This window comes from Cynocephalus volans, chromosome 7, assembly GCF_027409185.1.
Source record: "Cynocephalus volans isolate mCynVol1 chromosome 7, mCynVol1.pri, whole genome shotgun sequence".
Classification (NCBI taxonomy): domain Eukaryota; kingdom Metazoa; phylum Chordata; class Mammalia; order Dermoptera; family Cynocephalidae; genus Cynocephalus; species Cynocephalus volans.
Window position 1 is genome coordinate 146,144,463 of NC_084466.1, and position 20,936 is coordinate 146,165,398.

At 45.6% G+C, this 20,936-nt stretch overlaps 1 protein-coding gene across 1 annotated transcript in view; it reads right to left on the reverse strand.

Moving 5' to 3' along the window:
* GFRA1 (GDNF family receptor alpha 1) overlaps positions 1–6,963 on the reverse strand; it is a 192,706-nt gene extending 185,743 nt beyond the window's left edge. Inside the window, exons 1-3 of the mRNA XM_063102837.1 lie at positions 6,696–6,963; positions 5,622–5,915; positions 4,307–4,390 (exon numbers count right to left, since the gene is read on the reverse strand). Of these exons, the coding sequence (XP_062958907.1) occupies positions 4,307–4,390; positions 5,622–5,915; positions 6,696–6,735 (418 nt within the window). The 5' untranslated portion in view covers positions 6,736–6,963. The remainder of the gene's footprint in view (positions 1–4,306; positions 4,391–5,621; positions 5,916–6,695) is intronic.
* Positions 6,964–20,936: the final 13,973 nt, after the last annotated feature.

Here is a 20,936-nt window from a genome sequence, read left to right on the forward strand (position 1 = left end):
GGGGAATTCCAGCAAGGCCTGCAGAGATGAAATTTGATCTTGGTCTTGAAGAATTAATAGAAGCTTCCTAAGCAAAGGTAAGGCCATGTGCGAAGGCAGAGGAACGTGAGTGCACATGAAATCCTTGGGGAATGATTTGGCTCAGTGAGCTGGAGTGGAGAGGGGCTGTGGGGCTTCAAGGAGGAAGGCAGTGCCAGCCGTGTAGGGCCTCCACTGGCCTATTAAGGAGTTTATCACATGCCAGAGTAGATAATAGGGAACTAATAGGAGTTCTTAAACATGGGAACAATGTGATTAGAGAACTGTTTTAGAGTCCTAAGTGGAAAGGAAAGGACCACACCCCTAACAGCTGGTATTTACAAGCCTTTCTCTCTCTTGGGGATGTGACAAAACAACAGATGATATCATAAGGCTCTTCTCCGACATGCAAAATTTTTAATAGTTTTTTTTAAAATAGTGACATAAATATGATGGTATATTAAAACAAAAATGCTAAACATGACTAATTATTCACAACATCATTCAGAAAAAAGGGGCCAGATTCAAGAGAGTTTAGGCACATCTTATCTTGGAGCAAACCATTCCCAGTTACTTGGGAACAATGTCAAGATCCTATGGCTTCCTGGGAAGGTCTGAACCACAGCTGGGACTTGGTAGGGAAATGATGACAAAGCCTGAAGGCTGGGGCTTTGCCTTTCACCAAATCAGATTTAGGATGTTCAAATCCTAACTTTACTCTTTCCCTATAATGTATCCACAATCTTATATGCAATACCATCAATTCTGATTCTGTTCTAGGAAGGCCTGGCATCTCTTGGCTCTTCTTTACAAAATCCAATCTCCCAGTCAATAGTTTTAAACCTTGGAGGCCTCCTTTTCTCTTGCTGCTGAAGAGGTGCTTCTGTGCTCCCTCTGATCCTCCATCCTCAGGCTTTTCTTGACACCCACTGTACTTTCAAAATGTCTCTCTGCTTTGTTCTCCCCCTCCAGAGAGTCCAAAAAAAAAAAAAAATCTGCCAACAGGTTCACCATCCTTTCCAATCGCTATTTACTTCTTGCTGGAACTTTTGTGCAGAGGAAAAGGGGAGGCAGAAGGGAGGTTAAAGAGCAGAGAGCTGTGGCCGGGAGAGATGCAGAGGTTAAACAGTACAGCAGGGCTTCCAGCCTCTGAGCCTCCACGTGCACACACAGCTCTGCCATACTGGCTCCCAGCACACTCCTCTGCTCCGACATCCTCTTGCACGGGCTCCCTTTTTCCTTTGTGTACTCCCATTCACTGTCTGGCTCTTCACAGTCCAGACTCCTAAAAACGACACTGGCATCAACTCGTAGTAAATGCACCTCCTCAAGCCCTTCACAGTGCCCTCGAGGCTGAAGGCTTCCGCTCTCAAGTTCCGCAAGAGCGGGTCCTCCAACTGCCCTCCGCAATCCTCGCCTGACTGGGCTGCTTGATTTCCCTTCTGCAGTTCAGGCTTCAGGACAGAGATGGCTGTTTACAGATTCTACCTTATTTTTCTTCCCTTCCTTGTTCTTGCGAGGCCAGTGACAACCTCCACACGGCCTTTTATCTGGTTAGCAAGTAAACAATGGTAAAGATGGCTGTGGGTTTGAAGAATCCAAAGACAATGGAAATGCAAGAAAGTCCAATATGTTGTTCTGTGGGAGGATGCAGCTCACACTCACTCTATGTGGATAAACAGACTCTTCACCTTGGACAGAGAAATCCAAATATGGAAACTCTGATTGTTACCATATCTGTAAAAGGCCGAGGCTCAATTGTCCTGGTTTCCTCAGAGCAATTTTCAAGACAGAAGAGATGCTCTAGAAACTCAGATTCAAACCATTTATCATATGCTTCTCTGTCCTTCTGCATCCTTCAAAGGCCAAACTGGATAAGATGCATTATTCAATGACTTAATACCTCTCAAGGCTCCATGGCTTTACTATACCCACTTAAAAGGAACACAGTGACTGTCAGAGGTCAAAGCTCATTGGTGCTGGAGCCTAAATTCAATGCCCTTGAGATATAAAATGAAGCTCTAGACAAGGTCTTTCTGGCTCTGGTTAATTCATTATGACTTTTGGTTCTCGGCAGGACAAGTCTCACAAACCCAGGATCATATATGCTATGAAAAGAAACCTAGCTGAGAGAGGAATCCAGTAAATGAATGAGCGAAAGTTGGTCTGTGCAGAAGAACTCCCGATATTCATAAAAGAAATTCAGACACACCAATGGTATCCAAGAATGATCACACCACTTTACATGTAGAAGTGAATGCAAGGATGGAAAAAGACAAAGCAAGAGCTCAGTGGAGAGATTCTGGAGGTGACATCAATCTTCCCTCAGATCCACGGACTGTCAGGATGGGAGATTATTAACTCCAACTGGCAACAAGAAAAGAGCCACGCAGAAAGGGAAAATGAGCCCATTACAGATCCCTGACTTAGCTCATAGCAATTCTAAAATTAAAACCCAAATGGCCTTTCCTCCTTCCCTACTTCCTCACTCCTCACTGTCCCTGGGGAAGTTCATGCCCTTCCAGGCATCAATATAAAAACTGAAGAGTAATGCTTCCGTGGGACAGGGAGCAGGCAAGAGGCAATGCCCCTCAAAATCGCAAGGAAGGTCAGGTTTGCCTCTGGTACCCATGGGCCACACCCCTCCTACTTCCTAAAGATCTGCTCCCAGGAGAGCCCAAATGTTCACACACACTCATCTGTGCATCTCTCGTCCTCTACTTGAGCCACTGTCCTGGCTGGGTGAAGGGGACACAGAGCGTTAGTAGGAATTTGGAGTGGAAATTGCCAGCATTATTCAGGATAACACATGAATACCTCTGATACTAAACTTGAACCCTTATATCTTATCCCAAAACATACACACGTTTCCTCTGAATGAAAAGACAGAATAGTGTAGAGAAGTGCTTCTCAAGCTTTATGTGCCTCGGAAGCACCCAGCCTGGGGATCTTGTTAAAATGAAGATTCTGATTCAGTAGGTCTGGGATGGAGCCTGAGATTCCGCACTTCTAACAAATTCCCAGACGATGCCAATGATGCTGGTCTGAGGATGACGCTCCAAGCAGCAAGAGGTAGATGTTACAAAAACTTGGAACCAAACTACTCTGGCTTTAGGAGTTTTGTGATCTTGAGCTGGTTTTCTAACTTCACTATGCCTCAATCTCTTCATCTCTAAAATGGGGCTTAATAAGTGTCAGTTGCAAGCTGCCTCTAAGATTCATGAAGGCAGGAATGAGAACTGGCTCACTGCCAAACCATAACAGCTAGAACATAGTAAGTGCTCAGGGGATGTTTGGTGAATGAATGAATGTATGTATTATCCAACCACATATGATATCAGTATTTACATATGCCCTTGATTCTGTGGCTTTACTCTAAAGCATTTAGAACACCTGAACACTCTCACCAGTAACAAACCATCATCTCATAGAATCAAATTTAACACTAACCACCACATTTAACCACTGAGAAACATATAATTTGTGGTGGCTATATACACTTGAGAAAATTTCTAAACTGTAAATAAATAAAGACAACATCAGTTTAAAATCTGTATGCCATTAAGAGAAATTACTGCCTTGCTCATTATTTATGGGCTGTCTGAACGTAGATGTTATGAAAAACTCAATTCTAAAAATAAGTTCACTTCCAAAAAATAGAGAACTGCAAAGACAGACAAAACAAACCATGGGAAGTGAAATTACATTTTAAAGGGCCATTGGGGCAGGAGCACATTCTCTTCTAAATGCATATAGTTGCTCCGGAAAAATTAGAAACAGAAAAACTGTTAAATGGTAGAGCTTAATCTTTTAAATCAAAGGCAGACAAGTGAGTCCACCCAAAGTTCTGCAACAACGTAAGATTATCTTCAGGCATCTCCTAAAGTAAGTGGCATCATTTGAACAGATCCCATTTCCAGGGAGGCACTGTGTAAGGTATGCAGCAAGAAGAGAATACGATTGCCACCTACAGACAGAACTGGCACTCCCTTTGCAAGAGTTGGCCAATCAAATTTTAATGTGGGAAAAAAAACATTCAACCAAGTCTCCTCCCTCCAACCTCTTCCAAAAACCACCACGCCATATTACTTCATTTAGAATTACTTTCAAGTCATACAATCATCTCTAGGCATTCTGCCTCTTCATTATCATCATCCTATTTCTAATTTCCCAGAAACATTGTGCTGTTCAACTATCTACTTACACACCATTTGAGAGCCAAAGAGAATGCAAGCCAAGGAATTTCAAGCAGGCGAAGGCATCAGAGTGGAAGTATAAGTCTGCTTACCTGATATGAACGGGACCACTCGGAATATATCTGACAGTCTGCTATTAACTGGTTCATATGGGGAATCTTCAAGCAGATCATTTCCTAAAACAGAAAGATTGGGCTTAGATCTTAAAATCAGATATACTTAAAGCAGTTTTTCACTGTTGAATTTGAATTCTAATTATTTGGTGATTTTGTAACAAAAAGATGCTGAAACTTTAAAAAATTTCAAATGCATCTATTTGGCTACGGTTATTTCTTTTCATTCCCTCTGCCTTTGTTGTCCTTGTTCTCCCCAGAGTGCCATGAAAACACTGGTGAACAACCCAGCCTGATCTTGCCAGAAAACTCTCCCACTCTTTGCAAAGCAATGAAATCAGAGAGGAAAGAGCCAGTGACGTCACAAGCCCTGCTTGCCTCCTACAGCCAATGGAAGAAAGGTGACCCAGAAGAGGCCCCCATTTGTTTGCTCCCCAAACATGGCATGTGCTCAGAAAGCTGATACCCCCGCAATCAAACTGTCCATTTCTGAAATAAGTTTCCATCAATAGATTCTGGAGGAAGTGGCAGCTGACATGACAGGTCAAATCTGTGTATTACAAATTCTCAGTGTGAGTCTCAGTGGAGAATGAATGCACAGGATGCTCGTGTTAGATTTGCAAACGTGACCAAAAATTATCATTGGAATGGATGGCTGTGACCATCCATTCCAAGTGGATCTTTCTCTCCCTGAGCCACTTCTGTGTTAACCAAGGTTGAACCACATCAGCTGGTTCAAGACTCAGCTAATCTAAGATGACAAATGGTTTCTCACACATCTGCCTTTGATCATGTTTGAAGGAGGCAAAGATAGAATAGATTCTACCGGACCTTTTACACTTCTTTATCTTAGAATAGGTGGAAGGGAGGAAGAAAGGCAGAAAACTCTAGGCAAGAGGCAGAGCGAGCCTTTGTATTATTATTCTGTGAAGCCACCTAAGACCTCAGGCCTGCTCTCTTGGAGAGAAGTCCTAGGTTCCTTGGGTGGCCTATAATGGGTTCCTTCTCCGATGCTCTGACCGGTTTCGGGGAGGTCAGCAGGGTCCTGGGGACGCCCCCCTCTCCCGACGCCCTCATGGGTTTTCCAACACCCAGGCCCCACAGTCCTGCTGGGCTGCAGCAAACACCAGCTGCCGATGTCCCTGGGGGCCAATGAAAGGTCCTCACTCCGCAGCTGGGGAGTGGTGAGTGGAGCGTGAGATCAGCTGGCCCGGGGACCTAGGGGCCAGCCTGCCTTCTGGAAGGGAAAGGGGTGGGACAGGGATGGGGCGGGGGCAGGGCGGCGGGTGCGTACCCTGCAGGCTCTGGTACATGCTCCAGTAGATGCGCAGGCAGTTCTTCTCCTTCTTCATGCCCCGCTTGCAGCGGCAGTTGTAGAGCGACTTCTGCTTCAGGGCCTCCATGGCGCTGCGGCACTCACCCTTGGCCTCGAGGCCCGATGCCAGGCTGAAGTTGGTCTCCTTGCCTGCCACGCACTGCCTCAGCGTGCGGTACTTGGTGCTGCAGCTCTGCTCCTTCAGGCACTGATCACTGGCTTTCACGCAGTCCAGGCGGTCCCCGCCGCTCACCTCGGCCGACAGGAGCAAGTCTGAGGGGTGGAAGGGAGGGAACCTGAGCGCGGCCGGGTGGGGACCCCAACGTCCGTGCCCTGGGGGAGGGCGCGCGTCCCGGACGAGGATGCTGGGCCAGCCTTCAGGGGCGTCCTGCGCAAGGAGCGGGTCCACCCCCACTACTCGAGTCCATTTTCCCGCCCCGGAACTTCTCGCCATCCCGGTCCTCCCGGGCCCACAGGAGAGGTGGCGCAGACTCAACCCGCCGGTCTTGCGCGCTGTGCCCCGGAGTCTGCGCTGCCCACCGCGCGCGCTGGCCCCGCCGCGCAGGAGCAGCCCGGCCCGGCTGAAGCCCCGGGGCTTTCCGAGGAGGAGCGCGGTGGAGGACCACACGGGAGCTGGGCGAGCCGTGCTCCGCTGCCGGCCCGGCGGGGAGCGCCGAGACGCTATTCGGGGAAAAGTTTTCCCTTGGAAGTTTGCTATCCCTGCCCAAGGCTTGCCCACATTCCACCTGCCCGCCGCGCTTCCGCCAGCTCCCCGGGGCTTGCAAGGGGCGCCGAGCCCGGGGCTACAGGGTTCGGACCCTTGAGTTCCCCGCCAGGCGGGGTCATTAAAAACCACAGAAAATAAAAACCAAGCACAAAAAGCTGCAGGCAGTGCCGCGCCGCCACCGCTTCCCAAGCCCGGGGATTCACGATCCCCTTCCCCAAAACGAAACTTCTTCCTCGCACACCTCCCGCGATTGGGGGGTGGGGAGATGCCGCAAGTAACCCTCCGAAAGATTCAGAATAAGAAAGCCAGCGGCGGCCTCGACTTACCCAGGAGCGGCAACACGAAGTACAGGGTCGCCAGGAACATGGTGCCGGCGCGCAGCTGGTCCCCGCCCCCCAAAAGATCCCGAGCCGCCGCAGGGTCTCGCCGCGGGAGCTCAGCATGCAGCGGTCCCCGGACGGCTGCGCTCTTCTGGCCGCCCAAAGTTCAGCTCCATCCAGTGCGAGAAGAAACTCCCGGTCCGTCAGCCACCACCGCTGCCGGCGACTCAGCTCCGGGCAGGCAGCGGGCGCGAGGGCAGGAGCTGGTTCCGCTTTCAGGGGTTCAGGTCCGACCCAACCTGGAAGGGAGAGCGCGCTTTGAAAAGAGAGCCGATAGGGCTGGAACCTCCCCCCACCGCCCATCTCCCCTCCCCCGCTCCCGCCTTGGGGGACTTTCTAAGGCCGGGGTGAGGACCCACCCCCACCCGGGTCGGGGGGCGGGGGGTGCATGTGAGTGTATTCCTGGGAGGCCGCCAGCACGGGTGGGGCGGGGGCTGGAGAGGTCCGACACGGGCTCCCAAAGTCCAAGGGGGTGTCTATCGGGTGCAATCCAAGAGGCTGAAGGAAAGCAAATAAATTAGCGTTACTTTCCGAGCGCCGCTGGCGGAGCCGGCCCCTGCCTGGAGTCGGAGCCTTGGAGGCTGCGGCGGCTATGACGGCGGCGGCAGCTCCCCAACCAGCCCTGGCGTGGAAAGAGCCCCTTCTCCGGGGAAGTTGGCCGCCCCCTCCTCGCGCCCGCTCGCTCGCTCAGCCGCCGGCCCTCCTTGCTCAAGCCACCAATCGCTACCCCCAGTCGCCTTGTCCTCCTCCCCCCGAGGGGCGCCTCCCCGGACTCGCCTCCTTTCAGAGCAGCTGGGGAACCCACGTCCCGGCTGGGGCCGAAACCCGGATCGTGCGCCCCTACCCGCCGCGAGTCCTCCGCTCCCCCCCGGGCATCCGCGCCTCTCGCACACTGGCCCAGCGCCCGGGAGTCGGGCGCATCCACACCACCGCCCCGGGAGAGCGCGCCGGTCCGCAGCCCCCGCGCGCCGAGCAGGTGCAGCCCCGCGCCACGAGCGCCCCCCTGGGACCCAAAGTTGGGGGGCGCCGGCAAGACTGGAAGAGGGAGCTGGAGGGAGGACGAGGGGCGGCGATGGGCTCCCAATCAGAAGGAGAAAACTCTGTCCAACTGCCACCAACCTGGACTCAACCGACCGCATCCAGCTGCGGCTAGGAGCCAGTTCGTTTATTTATTTATTTATTCTTTGAGGGGTGTCCCCGCCCCCTCCTTCCCTTTCCGGGCTCACTTTCTCTGCGCTGGGAAAAAAGAGCGATAATCTTCTAGAGCTCAAAGGGCCAAGTTGGGCCGGACGATTTCCGAGCAGAGCCTCCAGCGTGTATGCCCATTAGGGATGTTAGTGGTTATTGGAAGCGGCGCGGAGGATGGCGTGTTCCGAGGCCAGATTTCTCCTGGCCGGAGCACCCTCTCCTCCTCGCGTCGCCCCACAGCGCACCCGCCAGTCCCTTCCGAAGCTCGCTCACACGGTCGCCGCGGATGCACACGCTCTCCCGCGGTGGGACCCGCGCGCGCGCACCGGACGCGCAGCGCTATGCAGCCCGCCAGGCGCTGCCAGACACCTCACCTCTCCCTGTCTTTCTCCCCCAACGGCGCTCGCTCTCTCTCTCTCTCTCTCTCTCTCTCGCTCGCTCGCTCGCTCGCTCTCTCTCTCTCTCTCTCTCTCTCCCCCCCCACACACACACACACACGCACACACGGGCACAATACACAAGGGTTCTTTCTTCTTGGAGCAATCGAGCCAGACCCTTCTTCCTAACACAAAGTTTCCCCCCACCCCCGTCACTCGCGGCTGTGACTCAAGACTTGGCGCGTTGAAGACACACGAAACAGGCCCAGAGCGGCGATCGCGGGATGCTCCCACCCGTTCGTCCACGCCGTCGCGCGCAGTCACACTCACAGACACTCACACGTGTACACGCAGTCTCTAGCTCTCTCCTTGAGCGTGGACAACGAGACAAAAGCGCAGCCCCAAGCCCACTGCATTTGAACCCGGTGAGACCTGGCTTTGGGAAATGTATAAGCTGACCTCCATCTTGGCTGTTTCAATAGTCGATTAAAAAAAAAAAAAAAAATCCAGACGCATGCACAGCCCTTCACCCCAACACCTGGGACCCGCCGGTTCCCAATCATGCGGCTGGACCTCCTACCCCGCCCCGGACACACGCTCCGCTTCCCTCACGCCGGGGGGCGCCCGGGGCACCCCAGTCTACACTGGGTCAAGAGACCGGTGTGGGGGGACAGCCTGCGGTAGTGGTGGCCGTCCGGCCCCTCAGAGCTTGTATTCGGGATCTTTGCTGATGTCCAAGTTCATCTCTCAGGGAAAAAAAAAAAGAGTTTGAATCAAGTCTGTGTGGGCTCAGCTGCCAAATCTGCAAACCCATCACACCAGACAATGGGCCGCCGCAGAGGACAGAAAAGAAACGCTCGTTTTGATCGAGGGGGGTTAATTGAAAAGGGCACGGGCTTTGGCTGAAGTTTGAGACCCGGGTGCGAGGGCGGGGAGAAGAGGAGGAGGGGTGGGTAGCTCCCTGCAACTACACATCAGCCCCGCGCGCCTCTCGGCTGCGGCGGCCGCCTGCGTGCGCGCTGCGCATTGTCTGGAGTCGTCAACTGGGGTCTGCGCCTCAGTGCGCGCCGCCTGCCCCAGGGACATCCCGTCGATCCGCGCTCTTGGTTTGCTGTGCACGTGCTCGTTCCTCAGGGGCAGGTACGAGGAGACTGACGCCCTCATCAGACACCCCTCCCCCAGCACACACGCACACGATCACACCATACACAGATTTCTAGTTCAGTGTATCAGTTTACACTTGGTTGTTGAGTAAACAAAGCGAACATATGTCACATGTTCGCGACAGATGGTTCAAAACAAGGGCCGCTTAAGTTCTCTTTCTCTGGCGGTGCTAACAGTCCAAGTTACAGAGTGGACTAAGTCTTCCGATCAGTGTCTTCGCCTTAAAGAAGTTTATTCCCATATTTTCACACACAGACTAGAGAAAGCCTGGGGAGATAGTGAGAGGACAGCTGAATATGAATTAAAAGTTTATCTGAAGACTGTGTTTCTCCATGGACACCCAAAACATAAAACCCTCTTTCGTTCTTCCATCTTATAAGTGGAAGTGAACATCTTCCTTTAAAAGTTCAGTCATTGGAATTTCAATTTGCAATAGATGGACTAGTGCCTATCATTGCTGGCCACTGGGATGGTTGGACAACAGTGAAACTCCATTTAAATCATCATTCTCATCTGTTGCAAGTGTTCCTTGTTCAGAAATGACTCCACGTTACCCTATATATTCCAAGGAAATCTTTTAAATCGAATTTTAACAGGGTGGGGGAAGGGTGGAGTAAAAGTTTCCCACATGTAAAAGATGAAAAGTCTTTTAAAATACTTATAGCTTCAAGAATCTTTCAGAACCGTTTGCTCACACTAGTCATTAAGTTCTTACTGATGATGAAAACAGACCTTTGTTTTTTTAAAAAAATAAAAATAAACCACCAGCTGCTCTCACTGTGTTGTCCAATACAATAGTCACTAGCCATATGGCTGTTTCAATGAAATTAATTAAGATTAAATAAAAGAAGAATGAGATTCCTTGGTAGTGCGAACCGCATTTCAAGTGTTCCGTGTGGTTAGTGGTACCATATTGGATAGCACAGGTATAGAATATTTCCATCATCACAGAAAGTTCTAGTGGAAAGCACTACCCTACAATGTTGGTGTGAAATTAGTTAATATTGTGTATATATCAAGTTATCAGAACAGTAAAATAGTGCAGGCATAGAAAGTGCTTTATAAGCAGCGCAGTAGTGGGGGTTGTCGTGAGGATGATGATGACGTTGAGGATGATGATGACGTTGAGGATGATGATGCTTTGTTACTTTCTTAAAGAACGTGAAGAATCTATGAAGACACAGCCCATTGCTGGCATGTCCTCCACTCAGGAGGAGAGCACCAGGCAAAGAAGCCAGGGAGAAGGAGAATGGATGTGTCAAGGGCTGACCTCGCCAGGAGAGCTGTGAATGGAAAGACGCGGCCAGTACTCTAGCGTCACACTTCTTGTACAGGACCCGACAACAAAAACTCCCTGCTTTACAACTGTATCTACTAACTTACAAAGGGAAGAGAAACACACAGCAAAAAAAAAAAAAAACCCTTGGAAAATGGAAGATTTAGAAAAGCACTGGGACTTACTGTATTAATATTATCTCTGTTTCCCTCGAGCTTATCTGTTCCCATGTGCATGGGACTGATCTCAGGATGAAAGGTGACATGAAAATATCAAATATTATTGATAATTATAAAAGTTCATGCAATCCTCCGTGACATGTTTTCTCTGTGGAAAATTGGTTTTAATGCTACAAATTAGATTCAATCCATCCATAAGCAGGTGAAGTGAGTAATTTTCTTGCATTTCTTGTTATAAATGTATTTTCATAAGTTCACAGATAAGTCATGATGAGAATGACAATTTTTTATTCCATGGAGCATTTTGTCTCTTACTCTCATTGTTTTGGCCCTATGGAGTATATTGTAAAATACATTCATTTTATGAAATTATACTACTCAAAAATCATTCAAGTTTCTTTAACTCAAAGTAGTCCATCAAAGTTCATCATCTGACAATAGACACAGTCTGACAGGCTTACCTCCGTACCTACACAAAACCACTCACCAGTCCCTAAATGTCTGTGCTGTGCTTTTTTATTTTTATTTATTTACTTATTTATTGATTGCTGCTACATCTTTGCCCATTCTGATCCATCTGCCTAGTATGTGCTTCATCCTGATATTTTAAGGTTCAGCTCAGCTTCAACAGGCCACTAAGGACAGCAAGGACCCCTTTGGTCAGAATTAATAGTTTCCTGTAGGGTACTCCATGGCCCCATTGGGATCTCCATCGTATCTGTTGCAACATTTTATGGTAGTCAGCCACGATATCTGCCTCCTCAACTTGAATGTGAGCTCCCTGAAGGCAAGAAGATGATCTAGTCATTTTTTGCATCCCCAGCATTTAGACTAATCAATATATATTGACTGAATAATGAGCGATGCTATTCCTCATTTTCCTCCAACACAATAATTTTACTGAAAGGTTTACATAAAATCCCTTTACTATATGAACAATACTAAATATAAGTACCTCATACAATCACTGGTATTGATGTTCCAATAGTAGTATTGAATATGTATTATTCCTTTTGGGATTTGACATTTAAATTTTTTTAAACAGAACCCATTATTGTAATAGAATGCTCTTTTTCTGGTTCACTTTAATAGCGACATATGACATATTTCATTTCTGGGAAATGGTAGCTCGCCTTAGGTCATATTTTAAGGCACAAAGCCAGAAGCAGAGTAACGTTCCCACCTGAGGTTCTCTAATCATCTAGAAATGTGCCTCTCTCAGGGAAGGAAGGATTTAGAAGGGCCAGATAACAACTACCATGGAGTCTTCATCCTCAAAAGTAAATTTTTTTTAAAGTTAAATTTGCCCAAAAGTGTTAAAATTATTTTATAAACACACAAATCCTTTTACAGTCTTTTAGGGAAAAGGAAATAGTAATCATCCAAACCCAAGCTGGTGTAAGGGGCTTTATGCTGACACAGATCTCACCTTCCAATGCTATACACTTTGACACTTGCCCTTTGGCAATACAGGAAGAGCCAGTTGCTCTCAGATTTCAGAGCCCTTTTCCAGGTTGACTATATTAAGATGTGTCTTTTGAGCATTATTTGCAAATGGAAGTTTCTTATTGGCTCTCAGGGTGCCTGACCCCTAGGAACCTATCTTAGGAAATCTCTCTTCTTCCTTAGGTTTCAAGTAATTTTCATTTCTTAGTACTAATAAGCCAGTGCAAGGATTTTAATGCACTTGTGGAAGAATATTGCATTTCATGAGAGTTGAAGTCATTTGTACTTTGGCCTTATGCCACAAATGCATTCAAGGTGTGCAGCCCTGATGAAATAAAGTGCCTGTCATGCCTTATTGCTTGAATATATGACACAAGATAGTCCATCTTCAGGGGACTTGCAAGGGTTTTCTAGTGATTACCAAAGGTGTTGGATTAAAAGCCCTGGACGTTTCAGTCCTCTTTATCCGGGAAGGATGGAGAACGCCTGCATGGAAGAAACATCTTTTCTCTCCACCATCCTCCTAATAAGCCCTAAACCCTGTTCCAATGGGACTATTCCTTCATAAGGGCAAGAGGGAAGCTTAATCCCCAGCTTTGTCCAGTAATTAGCCTCTCTCTCTCTGGAGGCAGCAAACGCAGATGCCTATCCGGATGAGCTTTGGGACGTGGAATGAAAACAAGACTGAAAACACTGACTCATTTCTTCAGGAGCCTTTTAGCAGCCTTTGAGACAGTAAAAACTTCTCATTCCTATTGATGCTCATTAGGTCTGAAGAGATGGAATGGGGCCTCCCCACTGGGGTGATGGAGCAGGAGAAGCCACAAAGCTGACCAAAGACCTGGGGTAGGCAGCTTGGAGGCCCCGCTGCAACAATGAAGGCTCTGTAGCACAGTGCTGCTCATGTCCTGCCACTCACCCAGGCATCTTTCAAGAAATGCCATGGAAATGCACTGTTTACCAAAACCCAAACCTCTGGAAGAGCTATAGTATGAGCCCACTAACACAATTAGCTTGCAGTTAATGACATTGCTCCCGCCAGAACTAATTAAGCCAACGGTGCTTGTAGCACAAAGGATTTGGGGCCTGTTTTAAAGCATCTATTGTGACATCATTTAAAAGTCATTTCAAACTCCTCCAAAACCGTGGCTCTGAAAACAAATGCAATATAATGTTCTTAGAGTTGTTGGTTTTATTTTCCCCTGTCAAAAATCTGACAAAAGTCAGTTAAAACTGTCAAGGAAAAAACATCACACTATATGAGGTTTTCCTCAAATTTGAAGTCCATAGAAGGAATGACAAATCTGTTAGATAGATTACTCTAGCACAGAAGTGAATTAGAAAGGTCTAGGAGATACACTATCACAGCGGATATATGGGGTTGCCCTTGATACAGTTCATAAATTTGAGGACATGACAAAGAATTAAAATAAGATCAATTTGATTTTTATCTGAATTATCTTATCTGTTAAGCTTAAAATAAAGAAGGATCAATGGGATAGATATTTTTGCATGTGTTTTTTCTACAAACAACCCATATTAAGAGATAAAAAGTCTATCTTCTCTTCCCATCCCTAGAGGATCTCTTGGTAAAGATCCCTCTAGCCTTCAAGTTTTTATCTCGAGTATCAGCAGAGATTCTACTTATACTCTATAATATTTCATTGGTTGCTTGATTGATTCATGAACTGATTGCTTTGGATGACTAACTTATTTTCTTGTATCTATCCAATGGCTAAAACTGTGATGTGTACTACAAGGAATGCAGGTAAGTTATCTTGCCTAGGGTCAGACCTGAGTGCTTCCTTCAGGGTGTGGTAGAGACACACACACTCACACACACTCTCATCCTTCTATAGTCGTGCCTTTCAAATTGCAGGCGATGCCCCATTCATTATTCACGAACAACATTTATTTTATGAAATACAAAAATATAAAAATGCATCATGCAAAGTAGGGGTAAGTATTGTTTCATAAAAGTTTTGTTTGATTTCTATGAGTGTATGGTACCTGTACTGGGTTGTCATGGAAAACATATTTCTTATTGTGAGCCATGGTTTAAAAAATTTGAAAGTCACTGCACTATATTAATAGTACTTTGGTTTTTATTTGGACGTTTGCCACCAGAGTATAGACTGCATTTCCCATCCTCCATGGCATCAGTTATGGTCATGTGGCCAGGATCTGGTGAATAAGATATGGCAGAGATGACAAGAACCTTGGAAGGGTGCCCTCATTCGACACTTTTCCATCATCTTTCATCCTGCTGCTTGGTGTGCTATGTTCGATCAGGCATGTGAGAACAACACACTAGAGATGGCAGAGAGACAAGATAGAAGAGGCCTGAGTCCCAGGATGACTTCCTGGTGCACAGCTGTCTGCCTGCCCTGGACCTTCCACCCCATACTATTATGCGAGAGGCAATAAACTTGCCTTAATTAAGCTACCAGTACATTGGATCTCCAATACATGCAGCCAATCTTGTAGAACTAGTATATCCAACTTCTAAAAAAATTCAATTAACAATTATTTACTGACCATTTATCACGGACCAGCCCCCTGCTAGGCTGCTTTGGGAAATACAGAAAAATATTTGCTCCGAAGGAAAAATGCAACCTCATTGAGGAGATGAGTTGCATATCTGAAATAATCAAGCAATATTGTAAAAAAGTATAGAATGAATTGTCAACATAAGGGAAATAAAAATAAGGCTCTACATAGTCAGAGGAGACAGGAGAAAGGTAGGAAATGAAATGGACCCATGGAATTGAGAGGAGAGGGTAACAGAGCAGGAGGAACCCCCTAAAACTTTTTCAACTACTCTGAAGGACTGAAATGAAATTAAAGACTTCCAACATAGAAGTGGTATGTCCTTTGTCCCAGGTCTTCCTTTCCAGACCTAAATAGCACTCAGCCAAGGCTATCAGCAGGAATTCGTGCTATGGCAAAGCTTTGATGATTCTGTGACTTGGCTTTGTACCAAGTCTATAGACTTGCTCATCATCTAGACACAGACTCATTCTCATTTGTCAAAAACCCTTGTTACCACCATGTCAGACCAGAGGCCCAGTGTTCCTTTGTTGGACACACATGCAGAAAGGATGTTTTGCTAGTGGGAAGTCACTCTGGATTTGGTGAGAATGGCTTTCTTCTGGGGTCAGATCCATCCTACCCAGACACACCTCCACTTTAGGATGTTTTTGGTCTTTGACCTATTCTACAAGATTTTGGTGAGACTTCTAATATTCCTCTAGGAAATGTGAGCTGTTAATGATGCAGATATTCTGGAATACTGTTTTCTGTATACCAACTAAAAGTCATTTAACACTCAGCCTCCCTACTTGGAAGATGCATGACTCAGAGATGCCTTGCTGGAAAGGCAGGGGTATGTGAAAAGGAAAACTGTTATTTCAGCAGACTCGCCACAGAGGTATGAGTTAATTAAGTTAATTGTGCCATCAGTGATGCAGATGATGACAGTAAGTTCTCCCCATCATGGGGCTGGGTTATTGCCATCATTTATTAAACATTCTGGTTTTCTTAAATGCAGACACTTTCCCTTATTCTTTAAGTACACACACATGCACACGCATGATTTATAATTTACCAACCACTTTCAAATGAATTCAACTACATTATTTGATTTTATACTTACTCTGTGATAGAGGAGAGAAGTTATTTTCTTCAGTGAGCAGATGAGGAAACTAGAGCTCAGAGTTGTCTACTGACTTGCCCAAGGCCACCCAGCTTCTTGTTTGAGGAGCCAGTGTCCCTTCTCGTGTGCCACACTGTCTATCCAAGATTCATGATATCCTGAAGGGCAAAACCCAAATTTGTATATTCTATATTCCCTACCACATTGGATTTACAAGTGTAAATTTATCTTTAAAAATTATTGGTGAATTGTCTAATTGCTCCATTCATGAAATATTAAGGTAGTAACATCATATGTATGGGTTTATTAAAACCAAACACAATCTGGATAAATAGAAATCTGGATAATTTAGAGAGTTATCCCAAACCCCTTCTTTACTTGCCTCTCCAAAATATTAGGGGACGTTTGGCTCAACCCAAGTCATTCTCACTGTAATTACTGTAAAGTCTAAGAAACTATTAAGAATGTCAAGTCAGCACAGGCTTTTAATGGATGTACAGACTTCTGTTGAATATTTCCAATTTCACAATCAGTGTCTATTCAGGGGCTTACCAAATGATTCCCTACCTTGCTGGCTGAGGATGAATCTTTAAAGCTTTGATATTGTTAGTGTCCCCCGTCAAACATAAACATCCTTGGGAGAGTTAATTCAGAAATATTTTTGGTTCATTGCACTGTAGTGTGACTGAGTTTTTTGCCCCTTGGTTGAAAGGGAAAAGTGCTGTATCTCCCTGACACGTGGTTTCCTGGAGTGGATGAGCACCGAGCAATTCTGGAAACTGGTGGTCAGGCTTAGGTTGGCGTGCAGGGGAAGACCTCAGCCATATCTAATAGCCCCCAAATGCTTGAATGTAATGCTTCTAGAAAGAGTACAATGAGCTCTCACTTTCACCTCATGACCAAGTAAGTTGTAGAAGCAGAAATAGAATAAAGGTTTCTTCATCAGATAACTGAAACTTACTTGTGTGTCATCTTTTACAGGCTTCCTAGAGGAATCATCTTAAATTGTTGAACAGAAGAAATCTGAATCCATTGACATATGTGTCCATTCAGCCCAAGTAGGAGAAAGTGTCAGAGAAGCTGATTTGTGCCTGAACTCGCTACTTCCTACTAGTGTAAACACTTAAGAGCACAACTAGAATTTTGTCACATGCTAGGCAGAGGGTAACTATATGACCAGCTCCTAGTAGAGACCTTGGGCGCTGAGTCTGTAATGAGCTTCCTTGGTAGACAACATTGCACATGTTGTCATGACTCCTGGCTGGGGAATTATGTACATCCTGTATGACTCCCCTGGGAGAGGACATTTGGAAGCTTGTGCCTGGTTTCCACTGCATTTTGTCCATATGCCTTTTCCTTTGCTGAGCCTGCTTTGTCTGTTTTCACTATAATAAATCATAGCTGTGAATGCAACTGTATACTGTATCCTGTGAGTCCTCCTAGAAAATCATCAAAACTGGGGGTAGTCTTAGAGACCCCTGATATTCTAAATGTAGTTCATGAAATAAGTAGACAGTAGTGTAAGATTATAAAGTGTTATGTTGGGCCAGTCAAGACAAGGCTGGCTTTATGAACATGAGACCTGTGAATTCACACAGGGTCCCATACTCAGAAGGCCCTGAGCTTGGTTTTATGTTCTGCTGTCACCATTTTGAAATTCTTAGTCATTCATGAACAGAAGGTCCTGAGTTTTCACTTTGCACTGGGTCCTGCCAATTATAAGCCTGATCCTGGGTCAAGATGATACTTAGAGATAAAGAGTGGAATATCTTGTTGCCCCCATGCTAACTCTCTCACCTCTGGGAATTTTTCACTCAGCTTTCCACAGGGCCCAAAAGTCTACCTATTATCAATTCTCTTTATAGAGAAGAATGTCCCAGGAATGCTAAACAGCTGTTAGTTTTTCGCAGCTTAGGGCCAACTTGTTTACTCTCTGTGTATTCTCCTCCTTAACCCTTAGCTGTGTTCAGGGTCTTAGGTCAGCGTTTCCTGAAGTCTGTTGTTCAGAATACCGAGAGGCACTGGGGGGAAAAGTTTTGTTGTCAAATAAGTTTGGGAGGCTGTATCCCCTGTCTTGGAGATTTAGAGTGCACGTTAGCATATTAAAGACTCTGAAAAGTCTTGCACTGAAATAAGCTGTTTAACTTTGTCTTCATTTCCTAGGGCTGCCATAACAAAATGCCACAAACTGGGTGGCTCAAACAACAGAAATTTACCTTCTCAGTTCCAGAGGCCAGAGTCTGAGATCAAGGTGTTAGGGTTGGTTCTTTCTGAGGGCTTTGAGAGAGAATCTGTTGCAGGCCTCTCTCCTGCTGGTTTGTTGGCAATCTTTTGTGTTCGTTGGTTTGTAGGTACATTGCTCTGATCCCTGTCTTCGTGTTCACACGACATTTTCCCTGAGTGTGTGTCTGTCCCTGTCTCCAAATTTCTCTTTTATAAGAACACCTCATTGGATTGATAACCTCATTTTAACTTGATTACCTCTGTAAAGACCCTAATTCCAAATAAGGTCACATTCTGAGGTACTGGATGTTAGGATTTCAGCATAGGGATTTGGGAGGACACGATTTAACCCATAATTTCCTAAAACTCATTTGACTATTTGGGGGGCCAACTGCTATATACATTCCATGGAACCAGTGTTTCACAGCATAGAGGGACAGATGCTTCATCAGATGAAGAGGGAAAAGTCTGTGTGGCTGGATGGCCACAGCACAGTATGCTGGGGGGTGGGGGAGGGGAAGAAGAGGAGGGAGGAATGGCTGGAGGCAGGCTGCCAAGGTAGGTTGGGGCCAGGGATTGCTCCGGATTCTGCACTCTAAGCAAAGCAGATTAATCAGAAGTTTATCTAGGACTTCTTAGGGATCTCTAACCAGGGAAGCAACATTATTAAACCAGGCAGCAGTTTGGAGATTTGAAAGGTGAGAGGCTGGAGACAGGAAGACTGAAGAGGCTATTTCGAAGTCTAGGGGAATGAAGAAAAAGAAGCCTAAACCAGAGGAACTGCAGTGGCAAGGGAGAAGGGCTCAGTTTAAAAGACAGCAAAATGTAGGACGTACACATCCACATTCATATCCATATGCATGTGTGTATATACATAGATGCATATAAAAATCTATACCTCTGTATCTATAGCTATAATTTAAAGGATTACAGAGGAGGTCCCTTTGCTTTGCTTTGCTTTGCTTTGTTTGTGGCGCTCAGGTGAAAAGCTCCCAGAGGGCTGGTCTGGAAAATACGTAAAAGCTCCCAGAGGGCTGGTCTGGAAAATACGTTGGCCTCAGAGGATCCTGTTTTGTCCCAAAAGGGTCTATGACTGCTGTGACTTCTAAGTGGCAAATGGGGAAACGGAGTCTTGCATGCTCTGCCCCAGTCTCATCTTGCAGTCCTCTCTCTCACTTTCCTAAGCTCCAGCCAAACTGGCCTTTTTCTGTTCCTGTCAGAGCTCAGCACGGCTCTTGAGTTGGATCCTGTTTTGTTTGGCTGAAGGTCTCAGTTTGCAGGACACTTCCTCCGGGAAGTTTTCTCTACTACCCCCTGGCATTCTCTCATTAATCTTGCAATCCCTTGTTCAATCTCTCTCTTTTCTGCTGGACTGCAAGTTCCATGAAGGCAGGAAGCGTGTCTACCACGTTCTTGCACTAACCCCAGCACCTAGCGCAAGCCTGATACAAGTAGGCACTCTAAAAACAAGTTGAATGAATGAATGACTTACTATATAAAAAGGATTTGAAATCATCTAATAAAGGATAGGATAAAAACAGATGAGGGACTAGATAATGTGATACCTTTAGAAGTGAGTTTAGAATCCACCTTAGTGAAATGACTTTTAAATTTAAAGCCAAAGTCAAATTTTAAAAGGTTTATATTAATTTAATCTTGTCCAAAGAAACTTCCTCTTTCTTAGGGGAAAAAAAGCGGGAGGGAAGCAAGATTTATTTTAAAAGCTTCGTAGACATCAAATCACTTTCATAAGAGAAAAAAAAAAAAAAGACCCTTTAGATGAATGTATTTGCGTAGAAATAGCCAGAAACATGTGGATTGCATTTCCCTTAAACTCTCTTGGGCTTGCAAATTGGAAAGAATAAAACTCATTTTCTTTTTTCCTGAAGTCAGTATATTTGGGAAACAGCAATGTTTGAGATATTCAGGAAACTGAAAATATATATGGGTCCTTGTTTAAGTACTGTTATTTCCAGTACTACACTAAAGTGGCTGATAAGAAAGAGGAAGTGAGCATTTAGCATCTGGAAAGAACCAATTCAAAAAAAAAAAATTTTTTTTTCTGTGTAGCTTTCACACAAGAGAAATCTCCCTCTGCCTTCCCCCTTGACCACAATCAATATTTTTAGGGGATGAACGCAGGTGGAGGAGAGAGTTTATTCAGTCTTTTGTATGCGACTGAGCTGTGGAAACAGGATGAAGATTTTGCTAAATCTGTCCATTAAGTGCCTCTAAGTGCTTTTACAACGTGTCCTAGTGCAGAATGGAGGGCAAAAGAAAGAGAAACTGAGAATTAGGATAAATTATTACATTTAAGTGTCTTGATAGTGGAAATGTCAGAAAAAAACAGCAGGAGCGACAAGTAGATAAAACTTCAGATGGTCTATTAAAATCTTCTTTGTTGAGCATCCCTAAAAGCTGAAAAGTTGTTTTTTTTTTTAAGTGGTCAAATTATATCATTTTTGTGCAGTGAGAAATTATTTTTCTTCTCTGTCAGTATCAATATATATATAATATATATATTTTTCTAGATGGATGTGCTAGATAAGGATTCCGCTAAAATATACCAACCTAAATGCTGAGTATGATTACCAGGCATGTCAATAATTTCTCACATGACTAGAAATTTACTTTCTAATTTAGATATTTAGAAGAATACTTTTGACATAAAATCAAGAA